This window comes from Leiobunum rupestre, chromosome 1, assembly GCF_980474605.1.
Source record: "Leiobunum rupestre chromosome 1, qqLeiRupe1.1.hap1, whole genome shotgun sequence".
Lineage (NCBI taxonomy): Eukaryota > Metazoa > Arthropoda > Arachnida > Opiliones > Sclerosomatidae > Leiobunum > Leiobunum rupestre.
In genome coordinates, this window is record NC_143384.1 from 22612886 (window position 1) to 22628616 (window position 15731).

A 15731-nucleotide genomic window follows, 5' to 3' on the forward strand; every position below is an offset into this window, starting at 1 on the left:
GTCTTAGACCTTTTATTTTGGAAATTGGTTCTTTAAAAGTTTAAAGGAAAAGTTCAGGTTGGGTAAAACTTGGGTCTATTTGAAAGATCATGTTTAAATAAACTCAAAAATATTAGTCGTAAAATTGTATCTTTTTTTAATGACGAGAAATTAATTTTTAAACGAGCGAAATTTACCGCCAAGCGAGCTGCCATTTTCTTTCGCCTTCCCTCCGCAGACCGCACGCGGAGCAAGCGCGTGCGGGGAACACAGCGCAGTTAAAGCCTGTTCACGGCCCCCTGCACGCGCTCACGCTGCTCGCGACGATAGCGGCCCCGGCAAAGAATTTCCTCCCCATGTATTTTCGCGACAGCGATTTTCCGTCGCTTGGAACGCTGGTGTAACAACCGGAATCTATCAATGAGGCGGGAAGTTTAACATACGTTTCAATGGCGATGAATTTGCATTAGTGAAGTTTTTTTCCAACTGTTTTATTGAATTTGGAGAAGTTTGTAACAAACAATTAGTAATTACACTTTTTAAGTATGCAAGTTTTCATTTCAAAAATTTTTTTTTAATAAATATTTCAATATTTTGAGTTGTAACATTTTATTGCTAAGCCTAACCATAAATGGTTTAAGTTTTGTATTGGCAATGAGTTTTCAAGTTATTAAAAACTGTATTTTGTAGTTATTTAAGACTATAATTATGATAACTGCTCATAATTTTTGTCATATTCACCAAACTTTGTTCTTTATAATTTGCATAAGATAAAACATTAATATTTGCTCAAATGCCATTACCCTGGCTGCGTTACATCCTGTTTTTTTAATAAGTGAAAATTACCGGGAGGGGCAGGTCACTTCCATTTTGGGTGCGTCTTAATCATAGTAAAATTATTAAATCAAGGTAATCGTGATTAAATCAGCGTAATTAAAATTAAAAAAATTGTTGAAGTTTTCAACAGCAACACGGAGCAGAGCGCAGATACCGAAATAAATCCAGTGACATCAGCTACAAGTAATGAACGCTTTATTTTCGACTTGGTTCAAATATACATAGCAATTAATGAAACGATGGTAGTACAACAGAAAACTGACTAGTAAGAACGGACTAGTACTGTTGAATGACTTTGTTACAAAATATCTTCATTGTTTTTTATTTCTTCAACAAAAATTAATCAAGATTAGAAAATCTAACCACGCTTTAAACGAGATTTAATCATTCTAATCAGGATCTAATCTTTTTAATCAGGATTTAATCATTTTAATCAGATTTAAACATTTTAATTAGATTTAATCATTTTAATCGCGATTTAAACATTTTAATCACGATTTAAACTTAATCATGATTTAAACATTTTAATCACGATTTAATCAATATAATCGGTCGAATCGAGATTTTATCGAGCGCGGTAAATACGAAATAATAATTCTAATCACTAAGTAAATTATTCTAATAAGCTCGATAAAATCACGCACAATTATAATCATTCCAATCACCAATATAATCATTCTGATTCTCGTTCTAATTTCTAATCGCGATTTAATCATACTAATCACGATTTAATCGTTTCAATCAGATTTAATCGTTTCAATCAGATTTAATTGTTTCAATCAGATTTAATCATTTATATCAGATTTAATCATTTATATCAGATTTAATCATTTATATCAGATTTAATCATTTATATCAGATTTAATCATTTATATCAGATTTAATCATTTAATCATGATTAAATAGATTTAAAGATTATATTAATTAATTAAACATGATTTAATCAACATAATCGTGATTAAATTGAATTTAATCAAAATAATAACGATTTAATCTTTTGAGAGGTGCGTCGTTAATCAAGGAAGTGACCTGCCCCTCCAAATTACCCATTTAAAAAATACCAGCATTGTTCTGTTCCATTGTGTTCATCTACTTTTAAGAAGACCAAAGTGTCATTTCATCAGTTACCCGCTGATGAAAATTTATGCAAACTGTGGATTAAGAGCATCTCTAGGAATGATTTTGTAGTCAACGAAGCATACACTTCACATGGAAGATTGGTTTGTGGTTTGCATTTTAAGGAACTTCAGTTAATGATAGTCTGTTGTGAGGCTAATGCGTAATCGTAGGATTTGGAACCAGATGTATGTCACTACCTATTACTTAATTGGTGGCATTACATATGAGCCAATATACGATTAGGTCTCAAATTCGAATATAACTACCATCAGAAACGAAAAGAATGTTTATCCACATCATCCAGCATATTTCAACCTCATCCAGCATATTCCTACATCATCCAGCATGTTCCTACATTATCCAGCATGTTCCTACATCATCCAGCATGTTCCTACATCATCCAGTAATTTTAATTGAATCTTGATGAATTTTACTTGAAAAAAGCTGATTACTTTAATGTGAGCGTGGGACTACTAAGTTATCGAGATTCTTAAAAGCAATTAACAAAAACCAATTTTAACTTAAATTATGGTAAAAAAAATGGGAATCTCTACATTTAGACCTAAACCATATTGTGAACTGTGAGTGAGACTAGTGAGTCTGTGATTTAGAATGCTTACATGTCTCATACATAGATTTTCAGCAATCTTCAACATTGTCTGACTTTGTTAACTGTAAAAATAATATTCTAGTTTTATAATCTGCATTACATTTACTACTTATTTACTTAAATTGAAGTTAACTTTGTAAATATTAAAACAACTTACTATCAAAGAACTGTAAGAATAAAATCGAAAAACAACAGCTGATAAGCGGACACATGACTAGTCTTTTGTTTACATTATTAACGTCGACAGCGTCTTCTTCGTCTGGTTTTCTCGTCGCGTATTTAGATTTAAAAAATATCCAAACGTATTTTACTTATTTATTAATAAGTAATTTAAAGATTACGGAAAGAAATTATAACCCTAAAATTACACAATTAGTAATAATTAATGAAACTCTAAAAATTGGAACGTTTTCGCCATATACTCCAGCCATTTCTTAGTTGTTACGTCAGCGCCAAAGGTCGATGTAGGAAAAAAGTTAACTAATTTCACTTTCGCAATTTTCAGTCGATCGCCGGGGCCGCTATCGTCGCGAGCAGCGTAAGCGCGTGCAGGGGGCCGTGGCCTGTTATAGCGTTATAGCGCGAACAGCGCGTGATTAAAGTCCTAAAACGTCACCCCGAAACAAAAAATGGCAGATCACTTGGCGGTAAATTTCACTCGTTTAAAAATTAATTTCTCGTCATTAAAAAAAGATACAATTTTACGACTGATATTTTTTAGTATATTTAAACATGATCTTTGAAATAGACCCAAGTTTTACCCATCCTGGACTTTTCCTTTAAGTAATGGTAATCAACCATTGCGTTAAGTAAAAATAACCAATAAGGCGCATATGGCTGAGGTTTTTTTTATCAAATTCATTGGAATCCATTTAATTTCTGAACTTAAAAAATTTAAGAACTAAGCCTAATTTAACTTTCTCGCACGCACTGTCGCCTAAGCCCCAAACAAGCCTCTCGTGGTGATAGTTGATCGGAATTTTTGGGGCGCTTCAAAAGGCTGGTGTACCTCAGTAAGCATTCCGATTTAGGCCACGCTAACCGTATCAAATATGGGGAACAGTGAGTCCAATTAGATTCTTCGACCAAGTCCCCACTTTAGCTTTTATCCTAAAGGGCAACAAATGGGCCGAATCTGCTAAAATTGTACCGTAACAGTGATCTAGTTCAAGGAAAGTCCGCCTGCGCTACGATACAACAACAAAGGGTTACACGCTTCAGTGTCACGGTGCAGTATGAGCAAGTTATGCCAAATAGTTTTACCCACGCTGTCTTTTAAAGGTCAAATGTGACTAGCTATAAATTTAATGAAATCGAAAAAACCTGCTATAATTATTCAATAACAATCGAAGATGGCTTTCAGGAGGTCTTCTTTACTCCTGCGACCAGCATAATTTGTGAAAGAATCTTCAGTTCTCTGAAAAGAATTTTTTAACAATAGGTACTTTGGGTTTTTTTTTGGGGTTTTTTTGTTTTTTTTTGGTTTGTTATTTGTCAAGGATTACAGTAATGCAAAAAGTTTTAACCGCAAGTTATTATTTAAAAAGATATGGTCAATGTAAAATTGCTACTTGCTAGCAATTTTTACAACGGAAAATACGACATATTTCGAGATTTCTGTAGGTGTTGGATGAGCTGGGACTGATGACGAGGACGATTCTTTAAATTCCTAGATTTTAATACTTTTTGGATAACGTAGGACGCTCGACGCGATTGACCGGATGGTCCGAGTGAAGCAGGGATGCCGCACCAACACGAAGCTCCAGGATCGTGAAATCTGCGCCTGTCACTCCCGAATCCAGAGGAACAGCGCCATCCGTATAGATCACCGTGGCCACCCGAGCGTAAGGTTCGGGAGTCGCGTAAAGACGCAACGCTTCTGAGATGTTGTCGCTTTTTGGTTGTGGGCGCGGACGCATAAAACGGGCTTGAGTAATCTAGTCTCAGAGTCTTGCGGTCTGCCCCGACAGAGTGGTTGACACCGCGCGTAGGAGATTGAACCACTTCACCGAGGAGAAAATGAGATCGTCAATATGGAATGACAAGGAGAGATAATCATCAAAGGTGACTCCCAGATAGTGATATGTCGTGGCCCTAGTCAGTGGAGTGCGGCCAAGCTGAAGGGTTATGTATATCGCGACATTTTAGCGGCTGAAAGTTGAGCTCCCAGGGGACGTCGTAGCCAGCAATATTGTCGAGGCCCAGCTGAATTTTCCGAAAAAGACCCTGATAGACCGGGCCCGTGCTTCAGACAACTATGTCGCCCACATACTCTCCTTGATCAACCACTGCCTGGAACAGAAGCGGGATGCCTGTGAGTATCACGCTTAACAAAATTGGACTGATCGTGCTGCCTTGACGGACGCCCCTGGTGACTGCGAAGGACTGCGACAGCACCCCATTGACCCTGACCTGGACTGTGCGTTCCCCCAGGAAGCTTTTAAACCACTGTGTTGGAGTTTGTGAAGGATGGTTGATGCTCCCGAAGGCATCTTTTAAATCAAGAATCAGTGTTTCTTAGACGCCAAATCACACTTAGCCGCGGTTGCAAGGCAAATCACAATTCAGCCCTTACGGAAGCCTAATGGTTCGGGACAGCACATGATGGACCTCTAGGAACCAAGGACTAATTTCTCATAGATTTTCCCTGGATTCGGGAGGAGGGTTTTGTCGTGGTAGGACGCCGGAGAGAATGGGGAAAGAAGTGGTAGCAGAATGGCATGCTTCCACCGAGTAGACATGCCATTCCTCCCAGAGAGTATTGTATAGTACCAAGAGTATCGGTTTTTTTTAATGAAGTTGGAGATGTTGTGAAGACATGCTTCTCGCTCGGCTTGGGTGTGGCAGCTAGGAGCAACAGACACAGCACCCCACACAAGGAGAACGCAATCCGTACATTTTTCATTGGTTAGACACTATAGCCCCTGCTGCTGTTGGAAGGGGAAAATTCGGAAATTGTCTTCCCCCTTTCCGTAAGACGTTCAGCGTAAAGGCTCGTCCAATGAAATTTGTACACAACAATGCGTTAGCGTGTTTAAAGGCTAGCTCCATTCTCCTTGTGTTTGTTGCTCCTAGGTGGCCGGTTGCCCACCAATGCGGTGTTACATCGCCCCAGTAGCAAAAATTGGTCGACCGACTCACAAGGAGACTACCCGAAGTGTAACACACCGATTTTGTTCAAACTCGGGGGTTAAGTAGGCCCTAATGAATCATGAAAATTCCCAAAAGTTAAAGTTTCAACGGGCATTAGTTTTGCCATGGCAACCGAAAATTTTTTGACAACACAAAATGTAAAATTTCTTACCGAAAAAAACATGGGATTTTGAAGAAATTAAAAAAATTTAAAATGCAAAAACTAGAAAAATTGATCAAAATTGACGAAAAAAAATAAAATTGGTCAAACTTTTATCAATTTTTTCAATTTGATGAAAATGGGTAAGAATGCAAATGATTTGATAGAAAATTAATAAAAATAATTTTATTGATAAAAAAATTTTAAATGTGATAAAAATCAATTGTTTATGAAACTGATTGACCAAATTTTGAAATAGTGATTAATTTTGATAAAATTTAATAAAATTAATAAAAATATTTATTAACTTTGATAAAATTTAATAAAATTAATAAAAATTGATATATTTAATATAATATGGTATAAATTTTGATAAAATCGATATATTAGAACACTTTTTGATTATTTTTTTGTCAATTTGATCAAAATGAGTAAAAATGGGTAAAAATGGATAATATGGATATAATAATTAATAGAATTCCATTGGGTCAAATGGTATATTTATTCACTTTTTTCTATAAATCTATTAATGTTTCGCAAGTTCGGCGCCACGCTTAACCAATATCGGTTGTTAAAATTTTCGTTCAGTTACTTCTAAACGAAATTTCACAATTTTGGGTTTCTACATAAGCTTACTCATTATCTTCGTAAATAGAGACGTTGGAAATAATTGCTCAAAATGTACATGAATTTATTTTTTCAATTTGGTTTTGTTATCTCATTCTATCAATTTGATTAACACAATTGATTTTTATCATATTTAAGATTTTTTTCATGAATAAAATCCATTTTAATTCAATTTCTATCAAATCCTTTGCATTTTAACCCATTTTCATCAAATTGATAAAATTTTGATGAATTTTATTTTTTTTCGTCAATTTTAATAAATTTTTTCTAGTTTTTGCATTTCAAAATTTTTTAATTTTTTGGAAAATTTTCAAAATCTTCAAAATCCCATGTTTTTTTCGATTGAACGTTGAAACTTTTCCTTAAATTGCCAATTTTCATGATTCGTTAAGGCCCACTTAACCCCCGAGTTTGAACAAAATCGGTGTGTTACACCTCGGGTAGTCTCCTTGTCAGTCGGGTCGTAGTCGCCAAACTATCCGAAATGGCTGTTTTCTAGTCAGCCGTTAGTCGCAATGTCGATTGTTAGCACTCTTTTGACTGTACATGTTAAACCTATACCTATCCACCGAACTATTTGGTAAATACGGTTTTAATGACACGCGAGTAAAAACGCGAGCTGCGTAACGTGGAAGAAAGAGGAGGAGCGCGAGAGCTTCTTGTTTTTTGAAAAAGGACGAAGTCGCGGCAACTTGTATTATTTCTTGCTGTTAAAATTAAACCATTTAAATCAAATGCGTCGTTTACAGTAATTATAAACGTTAGCCATCGACCCCGAACAACGAAGAGTCTACTCTTACACGATGTTGGCCCGACATATTGTGCAACTAATGGCCTACCCATAAAAAAGCATTACTGTCCACACTTAGTGGCCCTTAACGGGTCAGTGTGTGCAATAACTGGTGGCTTTACCGGGGAGTCGGGGTCCGGCTGTGGGGCACTGGGAGATGTTAGCTCTGGTCAAATGGTTCTATCCCCACCTCCGACTTCGGTCAGGTAGGGGCTGGAAACTGAGTTTCGGCTCAGGCTAATGGAGAGGGTCCGTGCATACTGGCCACCTCGGCGGATTGGGTAGCCTGCTGTGGGGCGGCGGGCCTCCGTATAAGGGCACGGCGGTCCTGCTTCCCGGCCTTTTGGGGTCACACCGGGATCTCCGGTGCCAGCTGTGCCGGGTTACTTGGGCTGCTGTGTGTTCGTCGTTCCCCTATAGGAGCTCTCTACAAATAGTTTGAGTCTTTACCTAAGTAGGTAGGGTGTCGGCTGGAGTTGCTATAGCATCAACTCTTAATCCCACTGCTGTGTGCGAAGTGGGAAATCGTCCGCCCATTGCTGCACCTTCTGCTGGGATGAGTGGCTTGCGGCAAAGGTGCGACCATCGGTAGTAGGGTACTACTACCTATGCTGGATTTGTCACCTCTACGGGTTAGGTGGACGCTAGCGTAGGGCACTATGATGATAGACCTCTCTGTTACTAGGTACACCGGGCTATAAATTCTGACACACTGTCCACACTTAGTTTACGACTTCTTATAGGCGGCCCTACCATTATTTAGCCACATTCTCGATCAATAAATAGTCGTCTTACCGACCTAAAAATATTCGCCATTCCAATCGATATATAGTCGCCATGCCGACCATAATGTAAATATTAACAATATATTTATCGTCGATCTAACTTTAAACTGAACATTTAAATGGGCTCCAAAGTTCGGTGGCAAAATGTGTGTAAAGTCAGTAAAGTGCGAAATTTACGGTTGACTCTGCCCGCCTCTGCCAAGGCCGAGTGAGGGGTTGTGGGGATGAAAAGCATGCTCATTTTTCTTTTTCTTTTTGCCACCGAACTTTGGAGCCTCTTTAATTAAAACGCATCCAATCAACGAATATCTAGCGAAAACTGAAATCCCACTTGCCCTCTCATTGTACCCCGGCAGCCGTTGGGAAAGGCGGGCAATTTCCCTCTTCAAATCGTTTAATTACCCTGCATTATAATATTTCCATTGAATGGTCCAAGTTTGCGAGACCCAACGTCGACCGCCAAAGAAAAGAGAAGGATATGCAAAAGCCGATCTCCATGTCGCTGTAATATCCTTTATTGTAATATTCTTTATTGCATTATTTTTTACGAACAATTTCTTATTAAAAGCGGGATATTTAAAATAATTAATACAATAAAGAATTTTACAGTCGCCTTGGCCGGTGTGCCACGCACTCTTACCTGACCGCAAGACTCACGTCTGACTACAACTCGGAGTACGTAAGCTGCTGATTTGGCGTCGGGCCAACCAGCTTTTGACAACTTGCGCTTAGTTAAAAAACATTGTTTAGAGCTGATCAAATTATAGTCGGCCCTGCTGCCACGGATATTGAAAGCATATAAGTCGGCGCGACGCGTACTAACCGACTCCGATCCTTCCCCGAGAGCAAGACCCATATCCGACCACAAATCGGACTTAGTGAGCTTTAAGAGTGGCGTCGGGCCGACCAACCTTTGACAATTTGTTCACAATAAAAACCGCTAGTTTACAGTTTATAGTCGGCCAATACTTCGGTCCTCGGTGTGGTGCGACTTTTAAGGCCATTAATTCAGGTGGCCGGGTTACAATACGTAGGAGGGTGGTGGCCAGCCCTTCATGCCTCACGAGCCAACGGACCTCTATACTAACTATTACCGTTAACCTTCACAAGTTTTTATGGAAAGGTGAAACCGAAGAAGAAAACCCCTTTAACCAGTGGGAAGAGAACTTGCAAACTCAACCCAGGAGTAATTCCAAGTTTTCAGCCAGTTCCACTAGCTAGGGTCAACAGTGGCGTAGTGAGGTTATTTGGCGCAAAACTACAAAAATTGCGCCCCCAGCCTGCCCTAACAATAACTTTAGCATATAATCCAATACTCGTTTTAATACTGTGGGCGCCCCTTTGGCGCCCCCTGACCAACGGCGCCCGGGGCGGATGCCCCCCCCCCCTCACTACGCCTCTGGGGGTCAAACCCAGCTCCTCTTGCTGCTCATGTAAGAGCAGGTTTTTTCATTGCTCAACGGCATAGTGCCGTCACACAAACGAAGAATAGCGCGAAAGTTAATTTAATTATCAATAAATCCATTATGTTCATTGACAATTCTTTTGTTTTATGCATTAGAATGCATAATAATTACCAAAAATACAATAATAAAATTTCCAATGTTTATCTTAATTATTTGTATTCTTGGGAATATCTATGAAGCCTTTGTACCCATGAGGTAGCCCAGGGTACGTGACATTGGCCATGGCCAAAAACAGCGTTAGGCAAGACTCTACATCACGTTGAACAACGATATCAATGAAAATATATTTTACAGAAAACTGTTTATTATTTCTAAAGAAAAAATTAACTTTGTGTTTAGAAAAAAAACTTCGAATGAATATTAGGCATAGCGTAAAATAAAATGAAACTTGAAATTTTTTTAAATGTTGTTGTCATGACGACCACCATAATGAGTTTGTCTAGCAAATTTCGATGTAACACGAATTGGTTTCGAGTTATTGTGCGTTTTCTTTCAATTTTCATTTTAACGACCTTTGTGATTTTGAAAAACACTTTATCGACTTCTTATTGGTCACATTCGATCGAATTAAAGCTAATTCGACCTACAATGTGACGTGGAACACTTTTCTATTTGGAACCAACTTTCTAACACTTACGTTTATCGAGTTAGTTTTTGGATGACCTTGAAGACATGATTCAAGGTCATTGAAATTTTTAAACTAAAGACCATCAATCCTGATGAGGATGTGTAGCAAATTTCAGTACTCTAACACGAGTATCTTTAGAGTTATCAGCTCCCGAACCTCGCTTTCGACACGTTATCAACTAACCTTCTTGTTTTTCATCTAGCATTTCTCTACTTCCTATTGGTCAAATCTGATCAGGTTTAAGCTATTTGTACTTAAAAAGTCACGTGGAACACTTTTCTAATTGAAACCAACTTTCTACCACTTACGGGTCTCGAGTTAGGTTTTGGATGACCTTGAAGACATTTTCGCAGTAGGTTTCCCCCTACATCTTGTATACGACTTGAAAATTTAAAAATCGTACCTAAAACAGATTTTGAGATATTCACCCTGGTTAATTTTTTAGTGGACACCCTGTATTATAAAAACGCAGTTCTATTTTTGGTATAGCCATATGCTAGATATTTGTGTCCAATCTCTATTTCTCAGAAATCCAATAAAACTATAATAAATATTCTGAAAACCTTCTCTTTATCCAAAAATAATTTCATTAAAAAATTAACGTTGTACCATAAAATTTAACAATGGATTTCCTAGATTTCTCCGGTTCCTGGTAATAAGAATGACCTCGAGAAAGTTTCTACTTTCATTCTCAAACTTTTAACTTTTTCAATAAAAGTTTCGTTTAGCTCTAAGGTCGCTTTGAATTCTTTTAAAGTTGGTCCACTTGCTGCCTTCACAGCCAAAGCCAGTTGAATGCCTTAAACAGACCACAAAAGTACGGTTTTCAAACTGATTACTAACTAAAGTAAACACCAACGAAGTATTTTTGTTAAGTTGCCTACCTTCATCAATGAAAGACGCAACTTGTTTGATATCATCCTCCTTCAGTCCTCTGGTTGTCAATGCTGGTGTTCCCAATCGAATTCCTCCTGGGTTCAAGGCACTTTTATCACCAGGAACTGTATTCTTGTTACACGCAATCGAAATTTCTTCCAGAACTTTCTCCACCCGGGAACCGTTCAAACTTTTAGGCCTAAGATCCAGCCATACCAGATGATTATCGGTACCACCTAAAGAATAAAGAACCTTTAAATATACAATGGATTGAATGATGAAAATATTGGACAACATACCCGAGACACAAGTGTATCCCTTCTCTTGCAGTTCTTTGGCTAATTCTTTGGCATTTTTAATCACTTGTTGCTGATATCCTTTAAATTCTGGTGTCATGGCTTGTTTCAACGCAGTTGCGACACCTTAAAAAAAATTTTAAAAATTGGCAATTTCAAAAAACAGCGCTCAGCAAGATTTATATATATATTTCAAAAAACTGTTTCTTCTCCATTGAGTCTTACTGAACGCAGCCACGGATAACATTCTTTGACAGGGTTTGTACTACTTTACTTTTACTACTTTTTTACTTTTGGTAATAACAATATTTATTATTATTTATTCATTTGTAAAACTAATATAGTTATTAGGATTGTTAAAATCTCAAAATTAATTCATATTTACCAGCTATTGTGTTGTTGTGTGGTCCCCCTTGCAAACCAGGAAAAACAGCAGCGTTGATCTTATCCTCAAAATCGTACTTTATTTCTTCACCAGTTTTAGAAACTGATTTCACACCTAAAACGTTTAAATTGAAAATTTACAATATTTATAATACAAAGTTAAATTTTTCGATACTACCTCTTCGATAGAAGATGAGTCCTGCTCTTGGTCCCCGAAGCGTCTTATGGGTAGTGGTTGTTACAATGTCACAATATTCAAATGGATTTGGCGCGACTTTAGCAGCAACCAGCCCACTGACATGAGCCATATCAGCCATTAATAAAGCCCCGTTGGCATCAGCAATTTGTCGGAATCTCTTGTAATCAAGATCACGAGGGTAGCAACTAACACCTGTACAATGTAAATTAAATTTTTTAAATTTGACCAAGATATAACATGAATATACAAAATTATTACCTGCAATAATTAATTTTGGTTTAAAAAGGCGCGCAGTTTCTTCCAATTTATCGTAATCAATTAACCCAGTTGCTGGGTTGACTTTATAAGGCATAGATTCAAAGAATATGGAAGTGGCAGAAATCTTTTTCTTCTCTGTAAAGTATCCGTGAGTCAAATGACCTCCATCGGGTAAGTCAAGACCCATGATGCGACCATGTGGCTCTACCACAGCTGTGTAAACTTCAAAGTTGGCAGGGGATCCTGAATAAGGTTGAACATTGATTCCCCATTGGGCCGGATCAAGACCAAAGGCTTCCAAAGCTCTTTTTTGGCACAGGCGTTCAATTTGATCAATATATTCATTTCCACCGTAGTATCTTATAAAACATTTCTTAAGTTTATTTTAACTGTAAAAGATTAGTGTAACTCTACCTATATGATTTTTAAAAAATTTCATACACGCCATAATTTAATAACTACAATTATGTTTTAAATAACACAGAGCTCTTGCTTCAATTCCATTGTATAAGAGTGAAATTTAAGTTTTATCCAACCAAATTGACCACAATTATGATAGGGCACTATGAAATTGTTCTATTTTACTTTGCCCAAAATGTCATACATAAGTGAAAACCCTACCAAAACTTCGCCTTTATCATAACTTAATAGAATTCAATACTAATAAAATATATTATCACTGTCAAATGTGAAAGGTTATTTAACTATTTAGCCTGTCAATGTTCATCTAATATGTAATTCCCTACTGCGAATAAACTCTTGCATAAACTAATAACGAATGAAAAAACATTTACCGTTGCCCAGGATAACCTTCGGAGTATTTATTGGTCAAGCAAGTCCCTAAAGTATCCAACACGGCTTGACTTGTAAAATTCTCAGAGGCAATCATCTCCAATCCCCTAGTTTGACGGTCTTTTTCATTTAGAAGTATTTTGTGTAAATCGGCATCAGAATCCTTCAATGATGAGTTAAGATTCCACGACATTTTCTTTGTCTGCAATAATTTAAATAACGGATAATTTTAATTTGGACAAAAATTTGCCACGTTTAGAGTTGTCTAAGGTAGAGTTTAAAAAATTTTAAAAATCTCTTACATTAAATAGAACAAAATTGTATTTATTTATGAAATATTTTATTGACTAGATAAACTTGTTTTCTAGCCCGACCCCAGCGACAGCCTATTAGGAAATGCATCCCCAGGGCTTGGTTTATACATATCAGACCATTTTGATAAAAACTGGCTCTTGAGCAGGATTCCACACTGCCTCTTATATAGATTAGATTTTTACCGATTTGCCCTTGCAAAGTTTGTAGACTGAAAGCCTAGTCTAGATTTCGAGGACATGAGCATTATCGGACCTACGTCTTATGAAGATAATAAATGATAATTGTAAACAATATTGAAGAAGGTTTACGCAATAGAGGACATATTTATTATAATAGGGAAGTGTTCATTAAGTAAATTTTTAAGGTTTAAGAGCCTGTTTTAAATAACTTAAAACTAAGTATTATAGATAATAATGATATGTTTAAATGAGAAAAATAAAACCAGGTCTGCAATCTTAATTTGGTTAATTCATCGCTAATGAAGTTATTGCTTAAAGAATGAATAAAAAAAATTGCTATGAGACTTAGTTTTGTAGGTATTTTATACAGTTAAAACATTTTATATTTTTATTAGAACTAAGAGATTTTCATATGGTATTAACTGAATAAAAAATGATTTATGCATCTTTAACAGGAAACCGAAGAAAAATTATAATAAAACAACATCGGTCCCGCCATGGATTTAATTAGTCCATGTGCATGGTCCCGCTTTACATTTGAACTCCCGACTACAGACGACACATTAAAGGTCTACAGGTCTTGGTTACGTAATAAACAGGCGACATTTTTAAGGCAAAGTTTATTAACAGTTAAGTAATAAATTTACATTTAAGGCGGCCAAATTTAAAAAATAAATATACGTACCTAAATGTATTAAAGGACTTTATGAATAAAAAAATAAAGCTAAATATAATTATTTTGCAAAAACAACTATAGAAGTTCGAGAAAACATGAACCACGTCGACAAAAAAAGAATGGATCAATGGGAGAACCTTTAGCTAATCAGCTGAGCAGAAATGGTCATGTGACGATGACGTCATCATATGCTCATTTACGCGCCAAAACCAGTGCCACTATATATTGAAAGTTTGAAACTGTTTACAATCATTTAATGGAATTATTCTAAACATATTTTAGTCAAAGTTATATTGATTATAAATACCAATAACCATGGCGGAAATTGAAAATGACGAGGTGATCGATTATATGAACAAATTGACCGAATTCAGCTTAAGATATACGGAATTGAAAAAGGTATCCCAAGGCTTAATTATAAAAAGTATTTTTATCTCCTTTTTGTTTTAACGACTTATTAATGCTAATTAAACTTCACAGTTGGAAGTTGAAGCTCACAAACTGACGCTTATACTGGAAATGGCCGATTTGACCCATCCGCATTATTTAGGTAATACTTTTAACCTAACCTGTTTAATTAACGATGTTATTAAATGTTTTATTCCATTAGATTTAAAACTCGAGGATTTAAATGACTGTAAAAACTTTATTAAGTTGGTGAACGATAACTTGTCAGAAATCAAAGTGAAATTACAGTTCCCAACTGTAAAAGACAATATACCAATACAGCATGAATACATAAAGTTTGTGCAAATGTTTTTCCAGAAAATAGTGCCGTTAGTAAACAAATGGGATAACTTCAAGGAAGATCTTGAATGGGCTTCAACTTTAAATTTTTCTGAAGCTGAAAAATTAATTGTAGGGTATTAAACTTAAGTAAGAAATTAAATTTGTTGCTTAAGCTGGATTTACTATTTTTCAGAATACAGTTATGAAATATACAACGATGAAATTGATAGTAATTCAAGAAATGGTCAATAAAGTTGTCAAAGTGCAGAAATTATGCGAAACCCTCCCCATTCCTCAAGACAGTATCGCTGAATCACAAAGTATAACTATAACATCTGACTTTGGTCAAAAGAGTCGTGAATCTAAGACCTCACGGCATTTTTCAGTTTAATTTAAATTTAACAAAAAAAAATTCACCCAGCAGTGGAAAATATTTATACATTCATATATTTTTTGTTCATATTTTAAATGTTTTACCCTGAAATTTTAAAATGAGATTTGTAAATATATAATAACCGTTTTCCAAATAAATTTAAATATGAAAAGTATTTCTCTAGAATCTTCTAATTTTATTAAACCGCAAAATTAAACTCATTAATTTGTAAATCTTTCGCAGGGTTTACCATAAATTTCAATTTTAAAATCTAAGATAATTTATAGGCTTGAAGCAGACCAAACTAGTTTTTAAAAAATGGACTTTGGAATGGTGGCTACAAAACCCGGAAATTTACCCTTAACATAAACACAAAAGGTAACGCAGTAGTGATATTACGCCATAATAATAAACAAGTAGTTATCTAAACATGGCTTGCCCTCCTTCATAAGATCCTGTTCCAAGTTCCATAAGGGAACAGACATTATATCAAATTTCATAAGACTTCTTTAAACAAAAAC

The 15731-nt window shown here is 36.1% G+C and overlaps 2 protein-coding genes across 3 annotated transcripts; one reads left to right on the forward strand and one right to left on the reverse strand.

The window, feature by feature from the left end:
• Positions 1-10684: 10684 nt before the first annotated feature.
• Positions 10685-14211, reverse strand: Shmt (serine hydroxymethyl transferase). 2 transcript variants are annotated; one of them, XM_090176846.1, is made up of 8 exons: positions 14118-14211; positions 12941-13140; positions 12147-12505; positions 11868-12080; positions 11691-11804; positions 11309-11431; positions 11018-11245; positions 10685-10932 (listed from the first exon to the last, which is right to left on the reverse strand). In XM_090176846.1, exons 2-8 carry the CDS (start codon positions 13129-13131, stop codon positions 10766-10768), a joined length of 1395 nt encoding a protein of 464 aa, XP_090032972.1. In that variant the 5' UTR covers positions 13132-13140; positions 14118-14211; the 3' UTR covers positions 10685-10765. The 2 variants fall into 2 exon arrangements, with proteins under 2 accessions (XP_090032972.1, XP_090032971.1); XM_090176845.1 differs by lacking the exon at positions 14118-14211 and adding an exon at positions 13241-13389.
• LOC149961367 (uncharacterized) lies at positions 14182-15385 on the forward strand. The gene is made up of 4 exons (XM_090176847.1): positions 14182-14507; positions 14589-14658; positions 14719-14966; positions 15031-15385. Exons 1-4 carry the CDS (start codon positions 14424-14426, stop codon positions 15226-15228), a joined length of 600 nt encoding a protein of 199 aa, XP_090032973.1. The 5' UTR covers positions 14182-14423; the 3' UTR covers positions 15229-15385.
• The last annotated feature ends 346 nt before the right edge of the window (positions 15386-15731 follow it).